General features: G+C 46.1%; 1 protein-coding gene across 1 annotated transcript in view; it reads left to right on the top strand.

The window, feature by feature from the left end:
- The window catches only part of LOC147712936 (cytosolic phospholipase A2 gamma-like), a 405,968-nt gene extending 381,868 nt beyond the window's left edge, over positions 1-24,100 (top strand). Inside the window, exons 16-17 of the mRNA XM_086923599.1 lie at positions 5,136-5,301; positions 23,438-24,100. Of these exons, the coding sequence (XP_086779725.1) occupies positions 5,136-5,301; positions 23,438-23,622 (351 nt within the window). The 3' untranslated portion in view covers positions 23,623-24,100. The remainder of the gene's footprint in view (positions 1-5,135; positions 5,302-23,437) is intronic.
- The last annotated feature ends 269 nt before the right edge of the window (positions 24,101-24,369 follow it).

Genomic DNA, 24,369 nt, shown 5'->3' with positions numbered 1-24,369 from the left:
ATAATATTTCTAATGACAGTCTGAAGCGAGCACAGACACTCAAAATATAAATATAAAAACTGTCTGCTGCCAATGGACTGCAGGAAACATTTTGAATAAATAAAAATAAAGATGTACCTGCACAGCAGGAACCAGCAATCATTTTCGCAGGAGAAACCCAATAGGTGCCTCCAATATGTGAGCAGATGGGTTGCAGTGAAGGGGAGGGCCTTAACGATGAAAGAGAAGAGAAGATAGAAATTACAGAAATAGAGGATGAAGTCTTTCTTCCTATTTACATGATATAGCACAAGCTTCTCCAAGGAGTAGCTCGGGAGCTAATAGTGGCTTTACATCATCTTGGAAGTAGCTCTTTTGTGTGCAATCCAGAATACTAAAATGAGACTTTTTTGTTGGTTGAATTACTATATGTATCCCAAAGCTGAAAAGTGTGTATTTCGGATAAAAATGTGTGTATTTTTACAAGTCATAAACTGATGTTTGGAGAAAAAAGGTTTTCTAAAATATATTTAAAGGTGGCATTTAAGTGAAAAATCATGCAACATTACTAACATTGTTACAGTGGCATTCTACAATGACAAAGCCTTTTTTACATTACTGCTGGCAATCCTGCCTAATGCACTAAGGTGATCATTGCTGGTAATCTTTCATGAAGTGGCCATCAATGTAATCTTATCTGACAGTTTCAAAGAGGTGGAATAGTAGCCAAAACTCTTCCTCTAATTACTAACTAAGATGGAAATTGGAATGAGATATGTGAGACTTCTAATGATATGAGTGGTTTGGTAACTAAGGAGTGGGTGCATGATGGTCAGGTAAGTTTGGGGTAGGTTAAAGGTAATGACAGGATTAAAGTTGGAGTTGTGAGGGTGAACGTGGAAGGGGGAAATACTATGACTTGGCTTAAGAACGATGTCCTGTTCATTCAGGTTTCAATGGATGGGATCAGGCTAAATTAAAGTTGACTTTCTCATAGTCCTTTGGACGCTATGCTCATGTGTGCATGGATAAACCAATGGTCAAGAGATAGATGAATCCTGTAAAGCTAAGGCCAGAGACAAGGTTTAACACATAAACCATAGTGAGTTAGCTGATTGGACAGGTTATCATTCATATGTTCAGAGAAAGGTGCACATGTAAAGTATTTTCTCAAATAGGGTTTGGTTGATGTTTTGAGAAAATACATGTAGGGAGGGAGCTAGGAACCATCCAAAGTTGCATTCAGGGGGAGGAGACGCAGGTTTTGGCCCATTTCAAAATGGCTGCAGATCAGTGGGTTTCCTGCCTGCTCCCACTTTTGCTTTTATCTGTGATCCCTGAAGGTTTGTGTGGCTGCTGCCACCCTTTAACAGTGATCTGGTGATTGTTTGCCCACTGAATGTTGTATCGGAGGGGAAATGTGGTGGCAGGATAATTGGTGATGACTCTGGCACTTTTTAGGCCTAAAACCAGTGAACAGCATAAGTGATATTTCAGGCATACTATAGCAGTACAACATTTCCCATGGCTGGAGAAGACCTCCTATTCAATGTTACACAGGGAGGCACTTGAAACAGTTGGAGGTTCTAGCCCCACTCACTATCCCAGTAGGATATCCATTGGATGCCAGGCATCTAATGTATAAATAGCCCCTATACTCTAAACCAAGGGAGACATGGAATTCATAGCTCCTTCGTGTCAATACTATCTAAGAGTGCTCTTGGCCATTAAAAAAAAGATAAAGGATGATTTCTTCACCTCAAATGAGTCATCTTGTAGAGTTCATCTAAAAGACTTTGTTGGTGAGCCTCTGGATGATGTGCAGTTTTCTTGGGATGTTCCGACTCTATTATATTTTGCAAATGGCCTACATACAGATTTGTGGGAGAAATGCTTAGAAGATCGTTTAGCTGAGATTGCCATAGAAGTCAAAAAGGTATGGCTTTTTACGGGTGACATGGAGAAAGCCATGGTGAAACTTGACATAAGGATATAACTATATGGTAACCAGAGGAGGAGCAATATGCTTTGACTGCCCTGAGTCCAGGTAGATGCATTAGGTAATGTATTTGAGACGAAGATATCTGGTGTAATGTAGGAACGGTTAGCTCTTCAGATAGATGTGTTGAAAGAGGTAGTCAAAAAGGTTTATATATGTCGGACAGGAGAAACAAATGGTGGTTGGGGTTGTACAGTGATGATGGTGGTACCATGTCTGGAGGGAGAAATTGGATTTTGAGTGAGGACTTCCAGTTCAAGGAGGTGAGAGTATATGATAAGAGACTGTTGCTTTTCCATCCATCCACTCTGGCACAGAAGGGAGATGCTAGGGACCAAGCATGAGTTGGGAAAGAGGAGGCTCACTTCTTCTTTAGGATTCCCTGCAAAGTTAAAAGTGGAACACAAAGCAACATGATACGTTTTCACATTCCTGAATGATTGGAGCAACGAAAATAGCTGAATAAATTATTGGCAGCATTGTTGTTCTAGGGTCTCCCCAGGATGTGCGATATATGAACAACTCAATGGAGTGGGCCCATGGGTGGTCTTCAGGAGGATGGATTAGACATTAATAAGAGGACTGTTGTGATTATACTCCTATCTTTTTAGCCCCTCACATGTCTCTTTTGGGTCTTAGTAGTTACTGTGGAGATTCGGTTAACAGGGTAAGTCTATCCAAAACTGTGACACATTCAGATAATTATATTATCTATGAGTTCGACTGCATGTCCAGATGAGTTGTAGGTGTTCTTGTTTAAAATTGTGTCCACCTAATAAATATTGTCAAAAGTTAAATTCTAGAGTGGATATTTCTACATTACTTGAATAACCAGCTAAGAAGGTGGTCAGGGAAGGTAGCATATAATGACTGGTAAGTGTGAGGCAGATATGTCAGGCTGGATGCTGCTGACCTCGTCAGAGCCAGTCGCTCCTCCCGCCGCTTGGCTCCTCCTGAGTTCGCCGGTCCCCCCTGCTCTTGCCGCCTGGTCGCCGCTGTCCCCAGGGCTTAGGTGCCTCTTGGTAGCATTTTTTTCCATTCTACTCTGTGCCTAATCTTGTGTTGTATTGTGCTCTGTGCCTTATTTGTTCGCCTGCTGTGCCCCTGTACTTCTAATTTTGCGCTCGTTCTGCCGCCTGTTTCCCGCTGTTTTTTCCCCACTCCCGCTCCCTGCCGTGCTCCCCCGTGGCCCGCCCCCCTTTTCTCTTCTGTACCCTCTCCCCTCCTATTCGCCACCCCGCTCCCGCCTCCCAGCTGCTCCTCCCTCCCTCCTCCCTCCCACTCTCCATTTATGGCAGAGTCGGCATGTACGCGCAGCGTTCACGCGCAGCGGGCGTGCCGATTGTGCGCCGAAGGCGCGCCAAAGGCAAGCCCGTCTATGCCCGTCTGCGCCTAGATGGCGCCTAGCGCCAGGAACCCTGGTCCTCGACGATGCCAACGCACCCGACGGACCTACGTCGCCACCACCCTCCACGCACTCAACGCCGGCCGGAACCCCGCCTGCTACCGAGCCACCCCGAAATGCATCCACGGACCCTTCACCTGCCAAGTCTGCCGATTCACTGGCCTCCAGACCTGCACCGCACCCGCCAAGCCGAGCACCAGCAACAACCACCTCAAGTGCATCCTGCTCAACACCCGCTCCGTCCACAGGCACGCAGTGGAACTCTGGAACCTCCACGACACAACAGCACCAGATGTCGCCTTCCTCACGGAAACCTGGATGAACGCCTCCTCAGCACCCGACATCGCCATAGCCATCCCAGAGGGATACAAGTTCTCCCGAAGGGACAGCGCCAACAATGACCGGAGGAGGCATCGCCATCGTCCACAAGAACACCATCCGCATCACGACCAACTCCGACGACACCCTCACCGCTGCCGAGCACCTTCACTTCCAGATACACACCGACCCCAAGACCACCCTCAGAGGCACCCTCATCTACAGACCTCCGGGACCGTGCACACAATTCAGCGAAGCCATCGCAGACTTCGTCAGTCCACACGCCCTCACCTCCACAGACTACATCCTCCTGGGGGACCTCAACTACCACCTGGAGAACAACAAGGACTGCAACACCACTGCCCTTCTGGACAACCTCTCCAACCTCGGACTCAAGCAACTGATGAACACCCCCACCCACTACGCCGGACACACGCTTGACCCCGTATTCTCCTACAGCAAGCACATCTCCTTCAGCCACTCCACCGGACTACACTGGACAGACACAGCTGCGTCCACTTCAACTTTAGGAGAACCACGACCCACCACCACCCGCAACAGGTTCCCCGCAGAAGTTGGAGCAAGATCACCGCGGACCAGCTAACCACCTCCCTCAGCCAGAACCCACCCACCAAAACGACGGACCCCAACGAAGCAGCCCGCAACCTCACACAGTGGCTCACCGAATGCACCACTGAAGAATCCTCCCAGCAAACCCGGCCGCAAGAAAGCCTCGTGGTTTACCATCGACCTCAAAAACGCCAAGAAAACCTGCCGCACCCTCGAGAAAGCCTGGCGCCTCGACCAGACAACAGAAAGCATGACTGCCCTCAAGAACGCCACCCGCAAACACCACCAGCTGATCCGCACCACCAAGAAGACAGCCTGTCCCGTTCATCCAAAGTGATGTGTGTAAAGGGTTCATATTTACAAGGTGGCGGTAAGCCTCAAATGTTGCTTAATGCCGCTTTGTAAATATGAAGAAGGATGATGTTCTGGTGGCGTTATCCCCTTGTAAATATAGCCACCCTACCCTGTGTTCAGGGGGAAAATGAGCTGGGAGTGATATCCAAAGCCATGTTCATGGTTGGAAAGAAAAGGGAAAGAAATATCATTTTGGTAAGCTGGAGAATAAAAGGAAAACCAGATGGGATTGAGTGGTTAATGAGGCAGACTGAGACGGACTGAGTTATGGCTATACTCTGGGTAGCTGAAGCAGAAATGTTCTTGCAATAAAGAGCCCATCATTAATTTTAGCAATCCCTTAACTTGAGAAATACACGTTTTTCCTCCGCCTCTTTAGAATTGATGATATTATATATTATGGTTGCTTAGTCACAAGCGATAATAAACAACTATGACCACACCTATATATGTCTCACTATCTCACTGAAATTGCTTGGAATGTCTACATATCTAATTTTGTCATTTTAGACCCTCAAACGAACGGCTGACTACTGCAAAGCCAACAATATTCCGTTCCCAGATATCAAGGTGAATAAGAATGAAGAAAAGGAACCCTCTGGATGCTACGTCTTCAAAGGGCCCAATGCCCCTACAGTGTTACACATCCCACTTTTCAACACAGGGAACTGTGCAGGTCAGCAGTTATTAATGCATGACATCTTTTGTTTGCATTCTGAGTGTATACCTTTCTGTTTTATTCCGTGCCACATGAAATGTTTTAGTTGTAAAGATTGGTATGAAAATAAAATAGAGAAAAGGTCACTCCTATTTACGCTACTATTATTAATAGCACAGTATATTCCACCTTAATCTGCTTGTTATTTGAATGTGTAGTTTGACTTTTACGTTTAGTACAAACAAATCAGCTACAGAGCTTCAATTTTCATATTATCAAGACAGGCGATAAAATGATCGCCATTTTAGCAGCAGAAAACTGCCGCTAAAACTGCAATAATGGGCTTGATAATATGCTATATGGAATTCGAATTGAAGCCCATGTTAGATGTCCTTCAAAACATTAAATGAATACATTTAAAGTCAAATAAATAAAAAATAAAAAATAGTACATATTTATTATTTTAACTGTAAAATATTTCAAAACCCTATTTTACATTTAACAAACATAAACAACTACAAATGTGCTAATAATCATTGCGTACCAATCAACTCTTTCTCCTTAATACACAGCATGTACACCTCAAGTATTCAAGACTGGCAATACAGAGATTGAAGAGATGCAGGCCAAAACACCCCTTCTTTCAATCAGTTTGATACTTTTCAGCTTTTGACTCTTACATTACAACTTAAGATAATTTTGTATGTGGCATATATGTATGAGAACGAGAAATCAATAATTGATCCTCAAAATGCCAGCTTTTGTCACAGTGGTTTGTATTCAATCAATCGGTATTTGTAAAGAACAGCTTATCACCCCTCAGGGTATCTAGGTGCTGGGTTGCAGGGCTTAGTTGTAAAGCCAGGCCACTTCCTACTGTCTGTCAGTGAGGCTGATGTTTGAAGTTGGAGGGGGACCCTCACACCATCACCTCATCAAATCCTGAAAGAAGAAATCTATCCAAGGCAAAATCCTCACCAATGCCCACAAAACCAAAGAACTCTTCTCCATCATCAAGGAATTTGGCAAACCCTGCAGAAAAACAACATACGTCCTACCCTCCCAAGACATCTGCCACAGAATCAGCACCTTCTTCCACTTAAATATCAAGATGATCCATGACAACTTCAAAAACCACGACCTCCACACTGCTCCTGCTACCCCTCCAAGCAATGCCACCCAACAAACCCTGATCAATTGGACCCGCTCATGGCAGAAGAGACCTTGAGGACCATGAAAAGTATCCTCTCCCGGGCATCCTCAGCCCCCTGATCACCCCACATCTTCCACAGAGCCAACATGGCTAACACACCTGAACTATATCAAACTATCAACTGCTCCCTCTAGACCGCCTCCTCCACGGTGACTGGAAGCACTCCAAGGTCAACCCCCTCCTGAAGAAGCCCCCCCCCCAGTCCCAACAGTCCTGGAAAACTTCAAGCCTATCTCCTTGCATCCATTTGCAGCCAAAGTCATCGAACAGGGCGTCAACCCCCAGCTAGAAAACTTATTTGATGCTAACAATGTCCTGGACTTCTCCCAATCTGGATTCAACAGCAACCAGAGCCCCGAGACAGGCCTACTAACCGCCACCGACGACATCCGCTCCTTCCTAGACTGGGGAAAAATGGCAGCCATCATCCTCCTGGATCTCTTGGCTGCTTTCAACACAGCTTCACATAGCACCCTAGCCACAAGACACCACAATGCCAACATCCGCAACAAGGCCCTCTACTGGATATGCTTATTCCTCACTGGCAGAACCCAGTGAGTTAGGCTCCCGCCGTACCGCTCGGAACAGACAGAGAACAACTGTGGAGTGGCCCAGGGCTCCTCACACAGCTCCACCCTCTTCAACATCTACATGGCCCCCCTTGCAACCATTGTCAGGATCCAAAGGCCCAACATCATCACTTACACCAACAATACCCAGCTTATCCTCTCCCTCACCATTGATCCCAACATCATCAACCACAACTTCCAAGAATGGATGAAAGCCGTCACCACCTGGATGAAGGACAACTGCCTGAAACTCACCTCAGAGGAAACAGAAGTCCTTATCCTGGGCTCCACCCCCTCTGCATGGGACGACTCCTGGTGGCACACCACCCTAGGAAATCCCCCCACCCTGTAGGACCATGCACGAAACCTCAGCATCATACAGGACTCATCCCTCACAGTGAACAGCCAAATCAACACTGTATCCTTTACCTGCTTCAACACCCTCTGCATGCTTCAAAAGACGTTCAGATGGATCCCACCCGAATCCAGAAAACCATCACACACACCCTCGTCAGTAGCAGACTAGACTATGGCAAACACCAGACCATGCAGAAGGCCACAGCCAGACTGATCCTTGACATCCCCCATCTCTGCCATATCACCCAACTCCTCTGCAGTCTCCACTGGCTCCTATTTGAAAGAAGAATTACCTTCAAGCTCCTCACCCACGCATACTAGGCCCTGCACAACACCGGACCAACATACCTGAATAACCGCTTCTCATTCCACACAGCCAAAAGACACCTCCAAACAGGTGACCTCTCTCTAGCCACATCCCAAGCATGTATAGGACCATAATTGGAGGAAGGTCCTCCTACATCACAGCCAAGGCCTGGAACGACCTCCCACTGCACCTCCAGCAAGCCCCCACACTGTCCCAGTTCAGGAAGAACCTAAAGACCTGGCTGTTTGGATGAACCCAGCACTCAACTGAGCCACCCCCTCTGCTCCTTGAGACCCTCAGAGTTGAGTAGTTGTGCTTTACTAACCCTGATTGATTGATTGATTGATTGATTGATTGATTGATTGATTGATTGATTGAGGGAAAGGGCGTTCCAGGACTTGGGGTGAAGTGGCAGAAGGAGCAGCCTCTGCTGTGGCTACTGTGGATGTGTGGTGTCTGGACGAGAGAGGCAGAGCATAAGTTTTGGCATGGTTGGTGGAAGTTGAAGGGGTGGTTCTTGTATGTTGGTCCTTGGTCATGAAGGGCTCTGTAGGCATGTTACTTGAATTGGCACCACTTATGGGCCGGGAGCCAGTGGGGGCTCCTTACATGCTGGGTGGTATAGGTATGTCTGGACAGGCTGAGAATCAATCTGGTTGCTGAGTCTGTACCTTCTGGAGTCTTCTCATGAGTTTTGTGACGGTCCCTGTGTATTGACCTAGTGAAATGATGTTTTACATTCTACTAATAACAATACATCTTAATTTCCAAAATTCTCAAGGCATTTCCAGACATATTCATTGATACCATAATTGTATCCATCATGCACACACACCCTCTATTGCCTACATAATGAATGGGGATTGAAGTATTCAATTGTGAATCCATTATTGATAACCCCAATAATAAATTACTCATGTAATTCCCCCCTGGATTTTTAATCCATTCTCAGGGCAGGATAGCAGGGCGGGGAGGTGGTATTGCCATTATTTACAGAGATTCCCTGGTGTGCAGGGCCCAGATGGGCGGGGTGTCAGATTGCGAGCGCTGCAAGTTCTCTTTGCAAATCTCGCCCACGGTGGCGGCGTCCGGGATGCTGATCTACCGTCCCCCAGGAGGGAGTGGGAATTTTGTTAATTCCCTGATCGAAACCGTGGAGGTCTCTGCCGCCTCAACGACCAACTTTATCATGCTGGGAGACTTCAATCTCCATCTTGAGGACCCGGCAGACCGGTGGGCGGCTGCTCTTCGATGGGATTTAAAAGCCTACGAGGTAGACCTCATCAACTCAGGGGCCACTCACAACAAGGGCCACCTGTTGGACCCGATTTTTACCAATGTCACAGCCATGAAAGCTTCCGTCCCAGTTCCACTCCCATGGACGGACCATTTTGTGATCCCTTTTATCTGGCAAACAGAGACTGTCAGCCCTCGGCCCCGTAATGTCCGCACCTCGGAAAGATCCTGGGCAAGGTTGTCGGTGGAGAATCTAATTCTGAGACTGGAGGGATCGTGCCCCCTGCCAGTCCCTGACCCGGTGCAGGCTGAGGCAGATTTCAGCAGATAGCTGACTAGTGCACTTGACTCTGTTCTCCCTATGAGATAGGCAGGGAGGAGAGACAAGAGAACTAGTTCCGTGCCCTGGTACACGCCGGAGTTGAGAACCCTCAGAAGGGGTTGTAAAAAACTGGAGCGTGCCTGGAGGAGGAACTGGGAGGAGGCAAGCAAGGCTGATAATGGTGCTGCGATCAGGGCGTACAAACTTGCCCTCCGGCTCGCCAAAACCCAGTTCCTCGAGGAGAGGATTAAGAACACCTCCAATTCTTCCAGGGAAACCTTCTTAGTGATCAAAGAATTGTTGAGGGTCCCTGAGCCGCCCGCAGCCTTAGACAACTTAGAAGGAAAATGAAAATACTTGGCAGACTACTTTCATACTAAAATAGTAAATATTCTAAATACTCTGCCTCAAATCACCATGACATCAGAGTCTAGCAATGTGGCAGGGAGACCCTCGGACAGCCTGGAAGCTTTTGGACCAGTATCGACCCAAGAGGTTCTTAAAGCTTTGGCGACTGTCAAAAGTGGCTCCCCGCGGGATTTAGTCCCTATGAGGATTCTAAAACAGGTCGCCTCCTGCACTGTTAAACTTTTAACCGATCTGATCAATGCCTCGTTGGGGTCTGGTGTGGTTCCGCCGAGCTGGAAGGAAGCAGTAGTAAAAGCTCTCCTAAAAAAAACCAACCTAGACCCCCTTGACATGGCGAACTATAGGCCTACATCTCTATTGCCTGGGCTCAGCAAAATTACGGAAAGGTTGGTGAATTTCCATCTATCCAACTTTCTGGAGTCCAACGGCCTTTTAAGAAGTTCGCAAACTGGATTTCATCCAGGTCAAGGAATGGACACCGCCCTACTGGCAGTCGTTGAGGAAGCAAGGAGCATTTTAGATTCAGGGGGCTCAGTGGCAGTGATCCTCCTGGACCTTAGTGCTGCCTTTGACACTGTTAACCATCAAGTGTTACTTCATCGACTGTCAGATGTCGGGGTGACGGGGAAGGCACTGAGATGGCTTCGATCTTTTCTCAGTGACCGGACCTATCAGGTATGGGAAGGTAGTGCACGCTCGGCATCTATCCACCTCCATTGTGGGGTACCGCAGGGCTCCTCCCTGAGTCCCACATTGTTTAATGTGTATATGGCCCCCTTGGAGGATGTGGTTGCTCCTTATAACATCAAAATCGTGAGCTATGCCGACGATACGCAGTTAGTGTACGCCCTTTCCCAGGCCACTGAAAGTCCCGACCAGCTGTACTCCTGCCTGTCCAAAATCCATACATGGATGGGGGAGTCAGCTCTAAAGCTGAACGGTTCAAAGACCGAAATTATGATGTTGGGGCATAAAGGTTCCCCATTCCCCGCGATGGCCTGGCCCAATTGTCTGGGCTCACCTCCGAACCCTAAGGATGAGATTAAGAGTCTCGGGATCTGGTTGGAGCAAGATCTCTCCTTCAGTACCCAGGCTACCAAATTGGCTGGGGTCTGTTTTGGCCTTCTCCGGTCGGTGCGCAAAGTGCTCCCTCTGCTCCTCTCGCTATTGCGGAAGCTTCTTATGCAGGGGCTGATCGTATCCAGACTTGATTACAGCAATGCCATTTACCTGGGTGCCCCAGAGACAACGTTGAATAAATTACAACAAATCCAAAAGGCTGCAGCACGAGTACTTGAAAATTTCCCCATGTCACGGTCGGCTAAATCAGCTATGAGGGCTTTGCACTAGTTACCGGTGCGCGAAAGGGTGACATTCAAATCCCTTTGTCTGGCGCACAAAATTCTGCAAGGTATAGGCCCTCCTGTTCTGCGTAGCTTGGTTATACCTTACAAGGCTAGCAGAACTCTACGTTCGGACCAAAAACATCTTCTCAAGACTCCGAAAGTCAAAAAGACCCGCACGGGGGGAAGAAGATTTTCTGTGAATGTTGCCGTGCTCTGGAATTCACTCCCCTTAAGTTTGCGTGCTGAAACTGGACTCCTCCGTTTTCGCAAGCAGTTGAAAACGTATCTTTTTGCCAACAGCTGTCCTTGGGTGTCCACGACCATTACCTTCTGTTCTAAAAGCGCTGGGATGCTCCAGGGTAACTACGCGCTATATAAAACTGCAATAATAATGATAATAATAATAATGTGCAATCATGATATACTTCTCTCTGAATCCTGGCATAGTCACTGGATGAAAAGGGGACTCAATCCTTGCTCCACCCCTAAGAAATCAATGGCACATCCTCTTGTACAGGCCTACCATTGAATTATTTCTATTTCCTTATTAAAAGGAACACATTCTTGAGAGCAATGGCATAATAGTTGAATAGATATTAGGAACAAAATCATGTACTTCAGGCCAAATTCGAACACTCAAGAAGTTGGGATCTTCCTTTGTTGATATCAGAGTAGCACTCCTCAGCTTGCTTGTAGAAGGCCACAAACTGATCCAAGCCTAAAAATGCTGCAAATCTGATACATTATCACACAGACTGAAACCCTGGTTCAGTACATCTGAAAGTGCATTCTTGTATTGGAACAGCAGAAGCCCAGGATCAGATCCATTTCCTATTATATACTAACAAAGCACAATATACATCGGTATAGAAAAGACTCCGGTAGCCAATGTAACAGTTTCAATTACACAGACCAAATTAAAAATGGGCAAGAGAAATTCTCTTCTGAGCATACCAGAAAAGAAATCATAACTTCTCAACATCTGGGCATTGCCTATCTACCTTTCAATGGAACATCCAGAATTTAGACCAGTCCCACCAGATCTCAGAAAGTTAAGAACATGGGAGTAATGTTCAACTCTAGCCTCTCATTTAGCCATCAAATCAACGCTTTTGATGCAGGTGTCTAAATGTAACTCTCTGTGCCAAGCTCCAGGACCTGGATAGAGGAGGACCCCAGAGGCTTAGTAGGTGAGATCTGCAGTGGCCCACGCTGGTGGGTACAGGGTTGGTGGGGACAGTTTTGGTGCTGTTGTGCCTGGGGGCAAGGCAGCAGTCTTGCTCGGGGTCTTAGCTGCCCCTGGCTCATGCTAACAAGAGTGCTGGGTATCTGGCTCTTTAGGAGGTGTTGCGGGCAGCTGCAGTGGAGGGCCCTGGGTGAGTTGTGGTAGCTGCACTCTTGGAGGTATCCCTGTTTTTTCCTCCCCTTGGGTCGGAGGAGGTCCACTGGAACCATATTTTTGGGTGGAGATGCACAAGATGAACAGATGGTCAAGACGAAGCCCCCAAGGTAACCCTCCTTTGTGGTGTCCCCCATGGAGGTCGGGATTCCTGTACTATTGGAGTCTAGAAACCAGGGACTGAAGTTCCATATGGAGGCAATTTTGGCTGCCATAAAGGGCACACAATCAGCCCTGGAACTCAAGATAGAATCTGTGGGCCAGGATGTGTCTCCTTTGGGTTGATCATAAGAAATTGGCCAAAAGGTTGTTAGAGACGGAATCTGCAGTCTCTCTGCAGACACTCATCTTAATACCGTTGTGGCACACAGCAATACTCACATACTCAAACATGAGCAAGAAATGGCAGCCTTGAAGGGGAAGGAATGTATGACATTACAACGCATGCCTTTACAATGCATGCCTTTACAACGCAGTTTTTACATCGCAGCATCCTTTTCAACGTATTCTTTTACATTCCTTGCAATCACATTGCATTTTTAGAAACAACCTTTACAACGCATTCCCTTACATCGCATTATACCATTACAACATATACCATTACAAAGCATACCATTACATAGCATTTAAGGTAAGTGTTTGATGGTGTAGGGATAAAAATTACTATTCTAACTCCAGTGAGTGCAACAGTAGAGTAAGTGTTGGATAAGTGTAGGGGTAAAAAATACTATTTTAACTCCAGTGAGTGCAACAGTAGGGTAAGTGTCGGATAGTGTTAGGGTACTATGCGTTGTAATGACTTGCGATGTAATGCCTACATTGTAGTGACATGCGTTGTAATGACATGCTTTGTAGTGACATGCGAAGTAATGACTGCATTGTAATGACATGGGATGTAAAGGATGTTGCGATGTAATGACTGCGTTGTAAAGGCGGTCGGATATAATGACTGCGTTGTAAAGGTTGTTTCCCAAGGGGAAGCTCGATGACGTGGAGGGATACTGATGATGCAAGAGTATCTGGGTGGATGGAATCCCAGAAAGGGCGGAAGGCTTATTCATCGAAGAGTTTCTCAAGGAGTGATTGCCTGCTCTAATTCTGAGGAGTAAAACGTCAAAATAGTTCACAGTTTAACACACCTACAGTGTCCCAGGACACCAGCTATGTCTGGGAAACAAGAATGCGTGATTGTCGCCAGACTGCTGAAAGACTTGGGCAGCATACTACAGGGGCCTGGGAAAGTGTCCTATGATTATTGGAGGGATTGAGAGTGAACATTTATCCTGGTGATTTTAACAACATGATCAGCAGTCACTATCTGTTCTTTTCCTAACATGTTTGTACATTCCGAAGACCTCAAATCGAGTAATGCAGAGACTGCAGTCAAATCTATTTAGAAAAAATCTTTTTTCTGAGTTCTTTATTCATATAGTTCTTTTGTCATATATTATCCATGAAATGTAGCCAACGCGTTTTGTCTCTTCCTAGAGACTTCATCAGGGCTACAAAATATAGACAATACATATATCTTTTAAAATCATTTTACATACAAAAACCCTCTTACAATAATTATATTATTTTAATGAAATCCACCTAATAATGCAATATTAATCTTAAAAAACAGTATAAACTTGAATCCATTCCAGATCCATTACTGAAACCATTAAATAGAATTTAATTAGAAAATTGTTTCAATGAAATCCACCTGATGATACCATTTTCAATATACAAACACTGTGCAAATTCATAACCATTCCACATCTATTAACGAGACCATGCAACAACATTTCATTAGGGTCATCCGATTTACTATTTCCATTTCACCACTTATATGCCCTTATCAGCTTATTTTAAAGCATCATAGTTGCTGATACATAAACAGTACAAGCTAGAAGCTCGGGCCTACATGCATAAAATTACTCTATGACATGTGCTTATCTTATTATCCCCTATATATCGTCCAGCTTTTGACATGCCTTCAACCAGAAAAAAATAAGAAAAGAAGTAATTAATATAAGAGAGTAAAATCAGAGAAAAAGCTATAAAGATTAAAAGGATAATCATCTTTGTAAAGGGACAGGAAATGGGAAGAGAGAAACAACTGGGGGCTGAGAGGAGAGGCGGAATCCAATTTGTATTATCTTCTTTACAATTTTCATATATCGCATGGCTGCACTGAGAGCACCAGCCCCAGAGTGGAATATTATCACACCCAATATGGCAGATACAATAATGCAGCATGACCTGGGAGGGCAAGCACTCAAATTCTTCTCCAGGAAAGTAAGTAGACTGGGACACAGGCTGAAAAGGGATATAGTGTTAAAATACTTAAACCGAAATGGTCTTACTGCAGGAGACACATTTAACAGGTAATAGGTGTAGATTCCTCACACAGGGCTGCTATTGCTGACTATCTAGCCCTGAATTCATGGTGGCTGAAGAGGGATGAGTATTCTGGCACATACATTTTTCCTTCTACAAGTGACTTGTACCTGGGTGGATCCACTGAGATGCTATGCTGCGATTAGCAGCTACTGGACCAACAGATGACTGGTGGTAGGCCTGCAAGCGGGTAGATTGGTGAAACTGGGAGAATGTTTAACAGAAGTTCCCAAATCCCTTGTGATAATGGAGGGTGACCTAAACCTAACACTGCAGGTGGACCTCAACAGAGTGACCAGGTCTAGCTCACAGCCCAGAGTAGATAACCTCATTTATGACTTTCTGGAGGTGGTGAGACTGGTTGATCTATGAAGGGAAGAACACCCTGGGGAAAGACAATACTCCTTTGCCTTCAATTTGATGTACTTTCTATCACATCTGGACTATTTGTTGACACAGCCACAAAGCAGCAAGGTATTCTGGCACACTGAATATTTGCCCCTAGGCATTTCAGACCACTCTCCTGTAGCCCCAGCCCTGTACTCTGCTGAGAGCAGGATGGAGATTTGGTCCCTCGAAACTCATGCACTGGAACATGAGAATCTCATTCCAATAAGCAGCTGAATTACATTTTTAAGACAATACTGGGACAGTGACATCCCACATTCTGGTGTGGGAAGGCTACAAAAGGGTGTTGAGAGTACACTTGATTGCATACCTCACAGGAAAAAATGGAGGGATTGCTGGGACTTAAAGAAATGACTGATGCATAATATTTGGCGAGTCCAACCACAGAGTTGGCACATCGTGTGGAGACCCTAAGAAAGACATATAGAACCTTGGTTCAGTGCGAGGCCACTAAACATTACTGGAGCACACAGAGCAAGCTCTATAAAGCAGGCAAAATGATCAAGAAGATATTAGCAGATGCCCAGTCATGAATGAGGTGGGTCAAATGAAGATCTATAAGGCTTCCCGGGGGGTTATGGCAGACAGACCAGGCAACATCGCACAGTCGTTTGGAGATTACCTTGGGCAAGTATATCACACATGACGTGGGACACCTGGGATGACATGGGTGGCTTCATCAGGGATATCCCAGTTCCCCGACTTGAGGACAATGCAAGACAGTCCTTAGAGGGGGGACATCTGAGATAGAAATCTTGGAGGCATTGGCTTAGATATGAGGCAGGTAGTCCCTACGTCTAAACAGTGTTCCCTCAGAGTTCTTTCAGTGCATGAAATCTCGCATAGTAGGCCCCCTACGGGACATGTACTGAGAAGCTAGGGAACTGGGCATACTGCCCAAAATCCTACATCAGACCAACAATGTACTATTCCACAAGGAACTGAAACCTTCTTAGGAGTGTGGCCCTTATACACCACATTCCATTCCTCAATGTGGAGACACTAGTTTTGGAAAAGGTGGTTGAGGACTGACTAATCCAAATAGAGGACACAATGGCTGCACCAGACCAATTGTAGTTTATGCCATATAGGTTGATTAGGAGGAAATACAACAGGAGCAATCCGGTAGACCCAGTTGAGACCTGGGCAATGTAATAACAAACAAAGTGTCTCAACAGGTAATGATTGAAGGACAATTAATCAAATGTAAACAAATACATGAAGAAGACAAAAAAGAGAGATACACCACTATTTAATAGCATGCTCTTTTTTAGATGTTTTAGTGGAAATGCATCAATTTCAGACAGCAATATTTTTTCTTCAATATAGATAAAATCACAAAGGTGCACACATAGTGCTTGTGAAACATAATTTGGGCCAAAGAAGCTGTGGGAATGTTGTATGGCTTCTTTAGCTCATAACATGTTTCAAATTCATTTTGGCCTCACTACTCATGTTTTGATGTATGTACCATTTTTTATTACGCCTTTGGTTCTGTCACCATATCACATGCCTCACGTACACCGTTCACCATTTTTCAAGCACTATGTTTGCAAATTTGTGATTACACCTATATTGAAGAAGGAGTGCATTTGATTAATTGTCTTTCATGTATTACATGTTGAGACATTGTTAAAGGTTGAGTAGTCTTAATTTAAGATGCCTATTTGGCTGCTTGTTTCTGAAAATACGTTGCAGGAGCTGGCAGTATTGGTGGCCCTGGACACTAAAAAAGCGTTTGAACTCAGTGGCGTGGTAGTACCTATTTGGCATCTTGCCGAAGATGGACTTTGGCTCGTTCTTTTCTGAAATGGGTCAAGTTGCTGTATAGGGAGCCCTCTCTCACGTAGAGTAAAGGCACGTTTGAAAGTATTTAGGCTGGGATGAAGTTCAAGGCAGGGGTGTCCCATATCTTCCCCTAATTTACCCATCAGCAACATGGATTAAGGGGCATGCACTGATTTGTGGCGTGAAGGTGGACCTTAATTGTAAGGACAGGTACCTGTTGGACCCAGCAAGATCAGTCCTGAAAGTTCTTCAGATCCTCGAGGTGTTTAGCAGATTTGACTGAATATTTATTAATTGGAGTAAATCTTTAGCCTACCTGCTGACTGACTAGGGCTGCCTAGAAACTGAGTTTATTCCTTGCAGTGGGAGACAAGAGGTCTCACATACTTGGGCATATACATAACAGTGTATAGCATATTCTTTTTCTGGATAAATCTGGGGAATACATTGAATGGATGAAGGAGAGATGTGAAGCACTGGCGAAAACTGCCCCTGTCCATGGTCACTAGGGCTGCACTGTACACAATGATTTACTTACCTAAGTTCCTATATATTCTCTAAAACACTCCATTTGAAATACCCGATCATTTCTTTCAGGACGTGGAGGCCACAAAGAGTCTCCTGCTCTGGTATAGAGGAGCGTCCAGAATAGCCCTGATTTCTCTCAACAGGAAAGGTAGCCACCCCCAACCTGATAATATATTCCCAGGCAGTTCAGTTGCTGGTGGTGAATGACTGACCTTTCATGACACAGCAGGACCCCTTCTTTTTAGAGTGCAGGAGACCGATGGACTCTGGAGGCTCCACTACCCACCTCTACCAGATGTCATGACAACCTCCTTGCTGACCCAACAGCCGTGGTGGTTACGATCTGGCAACAGGCGATGACCCTTCTGGCATGGAAGGGAAAAGTGATGTTAGAAATGCCACTCTGGGATTCCAAGATGTTTAAAAGATTGTGGACAGTGGAGGGTCAAGAAAAGTGGGACCTTCTTGAGGTCTCAGAGCTGTGGGATAACTACAGTGATGGTGTTATGATTGCAATTGTGGAGCTTCATCAGCAATTTGAGCAGCAGCGGGCCAGTCCTCTATTATCTGCATGTGAAACACATCATTTAGGGATATTGATCCTTACTCTGCGGGGTGGCAGAGGAAAGACCACTGGAATTTATCAACTTGGATCCCTTCTGCACAAACACACAATCTCCTAAATCTACACCACTGTCCAGGTCAATAGCCTACCCTTCCTCGATACACTAAGGAGCAAATGAGAATGAGACCTAGGGGTCTTGGAGGATGATGCATGGAAATAGGCATGCCGATATCCCAGGGATGGAGCTATACAGGCATGTTTCTAGCTGATACAGTTAAAAAATATACTTCTTGGGCATACATACTTCCAGAGGACATGCTTATTCATAATATGGAAAACTGGTGATGACCTGTCCCTAAAGGGGCTTCAGCAGAAGGGAACTTTCCTCCCTATACTTTAGAACTGCACCTCTAACAGAGTCTATTGGGTAAAGAGCTGCAGTAAGATATCCCAGGGTATTGATTTTACACTGGACCTAACGCCCAGCCTTATAATGATTCGAATTTTGGGGAAACACACCCTGGACAGGTATGTACTGTTATTTTGCAATGCTGCATTGATGGTGGCCCGGAGAGTCATAATCAGAAACTGGGGGGGGCAGCCCTTATCCCAAAAGTGGCGGACTGGGAGGACAAATCTGAAATGGTGTATGAGGGTAGAGAAGGTGGTCTACAAAGCTTGTGCTAACAAATATGAGAAAGTGTGGAGACCATGGCAGGAGGCGGCATATGATCTAAAATGAAGTAAGTCTCAACCTTTTTTATGGGGCTGGGAGATCATCCTAGGACAAAACGCGGTATGCAGATGTCTATGTAGATGCTTATTGGGCTCTATTATGATGACAAAGGTGCTGCTGTGGCATGGGGAGGGACAGATGGACTTCTATATTACATTTTTGTTATTTGTCTGTTTGTGCATTAAAACTCAAAAAACAAATGCATAAAAAAAAGAAGGGTCCATGTAAAAAGTCTGATACATCCGTAAACAGACTAGGAGATACGTGTGATGTTATGTATGTTGCTTGTACAGCACTTTGGGTTGCTCTCAGATCATCTCAAACATTTAGATGTGACAGGAAGGCAAAAAGGCGGATAGATGAGATAGGAAATAGGAAATAGACTACATTGGATGAAAGGATAGAATGGGTGTAGAAATGTTGTAGGAATGAAGGAGGCAATTCATGTGAGAAATTGGGGCCTAGCAGAGCCTTACAACAGGGCCAGCCCAGGACGTTATCGGAAGGGCAACAGATGCCATGGAGCCACTCAAATTGCAGCCCGGACACCCAAGAGGGCCACAATACCCACCCAGCACCCCCTCCTCCCTTGACCACCACAGAGACAGCGCAGACAAAGACAGCGGCCACCCAGGAAATGCACCTTCCTCACAGGCCCAACATCTGACAATGTCACTGTCAACTACAGGCTGAAAGGGACAACCATCCTACGCATCCTGGCCATCATCACTTAACAGACCTACGACACCAACACAGCTGACATCCAACATCCCACCCCACACCAAGCTGCTGGCTGTGCTGCACCTGTTGGCCTCTGGCAGACCCCAAACAACACCCACCAGAGTCGGCGGTGTCTCACAGCCAGCCACATCCAAGTCCCCCACGCCTGTCCTGGACATCACCATCACCATCACCCTGGCACCCCAGTCCCCATACATCCAACACAATGCACAGGAACCTCTGGAGACCAAGTAAGAACAATACACCATAGCCGGATGCACGCACATGTTGTGGGCAATCCACTGCGTACATGTCCCACCAACCGGCGACAAATGCTGCCAAAAACCCTGTTCAACGCCAGTCAGCGAAACATGCGGCCACAAACCCTGTTCAACGCCAGCCAGCGATACGGGGCCAGGACTACCCTGGGAACCAGTAGGTCTCATATCCAGCACCTAGTCGTGAATAACGAAAGGCAGAGTCCACACCAGTGGTCGCATGGAGACGAGCAAAAGCAAGATGCAGCTCAGTGCAGACGAAAGGCGGGTCACAGTCAAGGAGGTGACCAAACACGTGGTAGCACTGAACCTGAACTACGCAGGCCGGTGGGGCCACCTACCTATGCCGACAACACTCGGTGAATGGCCCGGGCTGACTGCTGCCTCCGCCCTACACTGCTCACGGCCTAGATTGCGCTCGAATAGGTCACAGATTTGGAACTGAACATCGAGTAAGCAAAGGCAGATTACATACCATTGCACGCAAGGAGAGGCGTAAGAGGATGATGCCTTGAATCTTGGCGGAGAGAAAAGGATCATCATTACGAACTATCGACAACTGCCCTGGTGTCACTATCACTGTGCATCGCGAGCCATAGACACATGGCTGTGGGCCACTGCTGACCTCTGCCTCAGGTCTACACTGTGGTCCAGTAGGTCACAGAGCGGTACAAAAGGGGGTGGTGATGGACGGAGCATCTGAATCAATCAAACACTCACACCCAGTCAAAAGATCTGGGTTTAATCCATCACCGTTCTTTAGCCCACTCTGCCACCCCAGTTCAGACATGGCTATATGCAAATCAGTCTAACCCTGTGCCTCATGGGAACAATCCAGCCCGAACTGCCAAGCAGTAGGTCACAGAGTCATGATTTTGCAATGGCGGAGTTCATATCAGTGTACCAGCATCATCGCAGACTGAACCCACACTCAGCCAGAGTGCCACTAAGTCTGTTCCCCGACATTCATGGACACTCTCTGGTCAGCCTTTGGTGGCGCCTGAGTCTATGGACTAGGGGGCAGTTTTCATCTGCCTGTAGCTGATCCCGAATTTGTGGTGACAACGAAGCTGTCGCATTCCACTCCTCCATTTGCTGCTTCTGGATATCATCAAACTTTTCGGTGTCATGCCCTGGAGGACACCTTCCACTTTCTCCCACATCCCTCCACAACATACACCTCGGTCATTGAAGGTGATACGCTCAGGTCGCATGGCCCATCTGTCTGCACCACAAGTCACCGTCCCGTGGCTGGGTGCCTGTGCCAGCCGCAGTGCATACACGGCCACTAACTCTGTGCTGGTCAGGTCCGGGACCCCTTCCCCGGATAAATTGGATGGCCCCTAAAGCATAGGCCTTGGGGACATCAACGCCATTTTTCTGTGGCCTTGCGCTGTACGCACCCTCCGGGCCCAAATGCGTCCCACCAGGGCTCACACACCAAAGACTGGGCCGGACGTCGCATCACCGCAGGAGGCACATGCCACCACCACAAGGACCACCTTTAACCGCCATCTGCCAGAGTTGAAACGGTGGTCCTGACAGACTGACGGAGTGGCTCAGACCTGTCGTGGATGCCATCATCGGCCTGATACCTTGCTCTGCACTCTAGGTGCCAGTGACTCTGCACCGCAGGCCATTGTCCGTTGCTGATTGTGTTTCGTGCTGTGGAGCGGTTGCGCAGCTATGTCACCTCAAGCAGTGTGGGGGTCCTGATACGTTGATGGTGAAGATGATGCAGGTGTAACACACTCCACTGCATCTAGATTAGGGTTATATCGAAGGAACACAATCCGAGACTTTTTCTTCACAGGAGCACGCTCATCTCTAGTGTCCCAACCCCAGTGCACTACAACTCACGGACACTTCTGTTTGCATGTTGGCTGTCCTCTGGACTTTCTCCGGCTCACTCCAAGTTGCTCAACAGTTGACTCTGTAATGCATGTGTTTTCTGTTTCCGTTGCACTGGTGTCCAATGTTCAAGTGGTTGCCAGCACCAGACATTCCGTGCGGAATGGCTTACACTCACTCCTCACACATCCAGCACTGGCATCACTGTACATGTGGCCCTGCCAATAAAGGGTCCGGGCGCATGAGCCTGTAGCCAGTTCAACCTGGTATCTGCATGTGTCCCTGTGGTCTTGTAGTTTGCATGTGGGCCCTGGGCCCTATGACATTACATTGTACTGTGTACATCGGATACAGACATGTCACCACAGGCAGCGGGCTGGAGCTTGGACATGTAGCTTAGTTGTCACCCACTCAATTTGTAAGGGGGGAGGCCAGGGCCATCGAACGCAGAGCCAACGTGGTGTGTGTGACTGCTATTTGAGCACCCTTGGGCATGGTTCTGTGCTGTGAATATGCATCTGCATGTGTCTCTATGGCAGTGTGGGTCTCCATAGTGGGCTGTGAGTGGGCCCAGAAGGGTGATGGACCCCAACGTATGTGTCCTGGTTCACATTCCATGAGTTCAGCCCCCACCCACATCTGTTAGGCCACCTCCTGTCAACGTTGCTGCCTTCCTGTTGGCTGCGGGTTGGTGCCTGGTTAAGGTAGTCAAGCCATGCCAATACCTATTGGCCTCCTGGATAGCCCTCCTTGGCACTCCAACTGTAATCCAGGTGGTCTGCTGGTGGGTCGGTTGCTGGTAGTGTTCCGTCACCCCCGTGACGCTAGTCTTGTTTTCCTGCGGTCAGTACCCAGTCTTCCTCTCCCTCTTCTCCTTGGCCTTCCCCAACCCCATTGTTCCTTGCTGGTGGTCTGTGGGGAGTTGTGGGGTTCGAGTTGGCCTCTGCGCTGGGTCAGGGTGCATCCGTGTTGCTTCATGCTTTCGCTTGTTTCTGGTGTATTTTTTCTGTGGTTTTTATGGTGCATTGTCCCGCCAGACACGTGGGATTTGCAGGCCTGTGGCTAATTTTCTCAGATGTTTGTCCCGCGATTTGCATGATAGCATGTCTTTTTGTATTCTCGTATCGCATTTTTGCGGCATGGGTGTGATTTTCACCCGGACATTTGCCACGTTGGCTGATGTCTATCGCATGCTACCGCCGCGCTGTGAATTCCACGTTGCCACTGGGTTATTTTCCTGCGATAGGCTGGGATGTTGAAACTTGCGTTACGCTACTCTTGTGCTAGTTATCAATTGTTCTTGTGAATATACCCGTTAATTGCTAGTTGCTTTGCTGATTAAATCAGGTTTGTGGTAGAGGAAACACTGGTGTCACTCCTTATTAAATCCCACCTCTGAATCATTGATTACTGCAGCAACCATGTCAAGAAGCCTGCCTACTCTCAATGAAATGTTTCTTAGCATTACACCTAAAAACAATGCCAGGAAACGGAAGACAATTGATTTGAATTATTTTATTATTATATGTTTGGTGATTATGAAATCGTATTTCAATCTTATTGGCTTGAGATAAAATAAGCATCTTCTCAGCTTTTGGCTGCATGTTTACTTTGCTGCAACAGACCCTGTCTGATTCATGTCTCTGCTGCAAGTGTCCGAGACTATGCCTATTAATGCCTGTATTCTGATCATTCTGATTGATTGAACCACTCCCAGCAGTCAGTAGGTGCTGAAAATATTTATGTTTTCTAATGGTTTTGTTTCCATGTACATTCTTAGGTGAAATACAGAAGTACAGAGACACGTTCTCAACATTCAAAGCTTCGTATGGAAAAAATAACGTAGAAGACCTTCTGAAGGTATCCAAACTAAATGTGCAGAAGAATAAAAACAAAATACTGGAAGAGCTCTCCAAGGCCGTTCTTGCAAGAAGAAATACGCATCAGAAATATAGATCCAAATAATCATTTGCTTTTGGTAAAAAATGGCCGCTATTTCACTTATAAGTTTTGTACAACAAAACATTTAAGTAAGAGACCCCAGTAAATCATACATCTCTTATATGTTTTGTTCACTGTCAATTGTCAAATCTCGTAAAAGTACATATCTAGGTGTATGCCAGCTATGTGTTACATGTTTCCTTATATTTTTCCAGCACGGCTGTAAGTTAAAAAATCAAATTGAATTTCATCAATCATTGCTTTGATTTTTAATGCAAATTGTATTGCGGATATTCGCAAATTGTACTTTTTCTAATTGTAAGGATTTTTATTAATTCAACAATAAATTCTGTATTGTATTGTATTGCAAATTGAATTTCATGTAACTCGATGAGTGTTTACTTTCTCATACCTGTTGTTTTTCAAGTACTAATGTTTTCTTTGATTTTCTCATATCTATGATTCATGTTATAAAAACCAAATAAAGCATATTTTAAATAAACATGTTATGCCGATTTTAGTATTGGAAATCTAGTAAAGTGATTTTTGAGTTAAAGTAAGTTAAATTCTGTGTTGCATGATCAATAGTGTTTAGGGCATGAATGAGAAAGGGTAAAATTCAGACTAGTAAGGTAGGAAGGTGAATCCAAACCAGTGTTAGAAGTGGGCGGGAACGGAAGGGCACGGGGTGCCCCTACTTTTAAAAATTATGCTAGTCCGTTCCCCTACTTCTTAAAAAGCGTACCGGGAACTTTATTTTTCTGCCTTTGT

This window comes from Lissotriton vulgaris, chromosome 5 (genome assembly GCF_964263255.1).
Source record: "Lissotriton vulgaris chromosome 5, aLisVul1.2, whole genome shotgun sequence".
In the NCBI taxonomy this organism is placed as follows: Eukaryota; Metazoa; Chordata; class Amphibia; order Caudata; family Salamandridae; genus Lissotriton; species Lissotriton vulgaris.
Note: the sequence above shows the minus strand (reverse complement) of the source record. Positions and strands in the feature narration are given on the sequence as shown.